Here is a 2500-nt window from a genome sequence, read left to right as displayed (position 1 = left end):
GTGGGTTGGTCGGGTTGGTTGTGGAAAGGTGGAAGAGAGGGAGAGAAGGGGGTGGGGGGAAGTTGGTTGGATTGACAAGGGAGAGGGTTGTTATGAGTGGTGTGTGGTGCGTGGTGCGTGGTGTGTGGTGTGTGGTGATGGGATTGCCGATGGAGGCTGAAGTTCGATCCGCGATGACACCGCAAGCGAAGACACATGCACACGCCACCACCACCATCGCAACCGCCACCATCACCATCACCATCACCATCACTGCGCACCTTCTGCCACTTTGTGGAGACGTGTTTCCAGTCGACGATGGTGCCGGCCTCAAAGAACGGCTCATCGCCACGCGCCAGCTCTCCTGTCGGAATGGCAACCTGCAGCCGCACGCGGACATGTGGGTGAGTGTTTGTGTTTGTGTATGTGTGTATGTGTGTGTATGTGTGTATGTGTGTATGTGTGTGTGTGTGTAGGTGAGAGTGTGTGTGTAGGCCATGAGAAGACACAGAAGCCGCAACCAGCAATGTGTGCGTGCGATGCGATCAAGAGCACGTGCGTCGAAAACAACACGCATTGCTGTGTACTCACGCATGGTTCGTCGTTGCCACAGCGCCCACCGAGAATTCGTCGCTCATCCGTGTACAGGCACACTGAGCACGTGGAGAGAGTGGGGACAGGCAAACACGCACAGTTGCAGGTGAGAACAAACACAAAGGTGCCTGGATAAAGGCAGGCGCATTTCAGTCGCCGCACATCCCACATGTGCGCAAGCAAGCGCATGTTGCACGCCTGCGCCAGCAAGCACGACCTCTCTGCTCCACAACCTTCCCTCACATCCCACCACCACCACCGCCGCCGCCATCACCACTACCGCCACCACCTTCACCACCACCACCATAGGCTCCTCCCCTCCTCACCAAACTGGTCTGGGCCGTCCCAGAGCGGGTCGCTCGGCGGGCGGGCAATCTCTGCATCGCTGACGATTGTGCCCACACCCTGGCCAACAGGGGCGAGCACGGACGCCGCCTTGTGCTCCTGCGCGAAGATGTAGTCTGGGCCAAAGCGCTTGTACTGGTCAATGGTCATGTACGCGCCAATGGCGCCATCCTGTGGTGGTGAAGGCGGTTGTGGGATTTGAGGTGATGATGGTGGTGGTGGTGAAGCAAGGGTGAGGATGGAAGCAGGGGTGAGGAGAAGCGACGGAAGCGGGGATGTGGTGTTGCATTTGGAACGATCAAGTGGATATGTCGGTTTGAGCACACACGAGCCAAGTGCTGAGAAAGTGACACGCAGCAGACATGAACACCCGCATTTTCACACGCACACACACACACACGCACATCTACGCCGAAGTCGCACCTCGATGACTGGCTTCTCGTGGACGGCTGTGGAGAGAGAGCCGATGATAGAGAGACCAATCCACGTGCTGAGCTTTCCTTCCGTTGCCGTCGACTCAACATGCACTTCATACTCGTCATCCTATCCATGACGCAAGCGCGAATGTGAGGTCACGTGTGTGTGTGTGTGTGTGTGTGTGTGTGTGTGTGTGTGTGTGTGTGTGTGTGTGTGTGTGTGTGTGTGTGTGTGTGTGTGCGTGTGTGTGTGTGTGTGTGTGTGTGTGTGTGTGTGTTCATGCGTTCCCGCTCACACCAGAACAGTTTGTGGTGTGCTTTGAGTGAAAAGAAACCAGCAGGTGCACAGACGATAGCAGCGCCGCCATGCTCACCGCGTCGTTGTTGTGGTGTTGCAGACTGGCCGTCAGGTGGGCCTCCAAGATGGCATCAAAGTTTTCTGCGGCAGCACAAGATACAAGTATGAACAGTGATGCGCGTGAACGCGATGTAAGTGAACGTTGTGCGTAAGCAGGAACACACACACACACACACAAAGACACAAAGACACGCACAAACACACAAACATACAAGACACACACACACACACAAACACACACACACACCGTCTCTGTGTCACCAACCTGGGCATGCGCCACTGAGGATGACGCGTTTGGCGAGAATGCGATGGACGTCTTTGTTGCACTTGATGATGGACTGGAAGACCGTCTGGTGATTTCACAGCAGCACGAACAAGGGGCCAAGAGTACATGCAATGAGCTTGTACAGCCAAATGTTGTCACACATAACACTCACACAAGCACAGTACACGCACTAACACATGCACAGAACACAACACAACACAACACAACACAACACAACACAACACTCACTCCCGCACCTGACAGCATTACCTTGATGAGGACTTGCAGGACTTGTGGGTTTTTGAGGTCGCGGCTGCCAAAGGGAAGACGAAAGAGGCCATCCTCCAGCACGCGCATACGCACAACGGGGGCGATGCAGGCAGCAGCGTCGTCCACATGCACGACCACGCCCGTCACTGCGCCGTTGCTCATGAGGGCGGCAATCCAAGGGTTGGTGAGGAAGATGGCCGGCACCTTCAGCTGCTGGAAGAGCAGGCTCACCAGCGTGGTCACGTTCTTTCGCGTGCTGAAGACCTGCGGCAT

General features: G+C 55.8%; 1 protein-coding gene across 1 annotated transcript in view; it reads right to left on the bottom strand.

The window, feature by feature from the left end:
• The window catches only part of PTSG_06637 (uncharacterized protein), a 7689-nt gene that overhangs the window by 4104 nt on the left and 1085 nt on the right, over nucleotides 1-2500 (bottom strand). The window contains exons 2-8 of the mRNA XM_004991968.1: nucleotides 2228-2500; nucleotides 1958-2042; nucleotides 1709-1773; nucleotides 1342-1461; nucleotides 900-1089; nucleotides 571-632; nucleotides 261-359 (exon numbers count right to left, since the gene is read on the bottom strand). The exon at nucleotides 2228-2500 is cut by the window's right edge and continues 206 nt beyond it. Of these exons, the coding sequence (XP_004992025.1) occupies nucleotides 261-359; nucleotides 571-632; nucleotides 900-1089; nucleotides 1342-1461; nucleotides 1709-1773; nucleotides 1958-2042; nucleotides 2228-2500 (894 nt within the window). The remainder of the gene's footprint in view (nucleotides 1-260; nucleotides 360-570; nucleotides 633-899; nucleotides 1090-1341; nucleotides 1462-1708; nucleotides 1774-1957; nucleotides 2043-2227) is intronic.

Source organism: Salpingoeca rosetta (genome assembly GCF_000188695.1).
Source record: "Salpingoeca rosetta unplaced genomic scaffold supercont1.18, whole genome shotgun sequence".
Taxonomy (NCBI): domain Eukaryota; class Choanoflagellata; order Craspedida; family Salpingoecidae; genus Salpingoeca; species Salpingoeca rosetta.
This window is presented reverse-complemented; position numbering and strand designations above follow the sequence as displayed.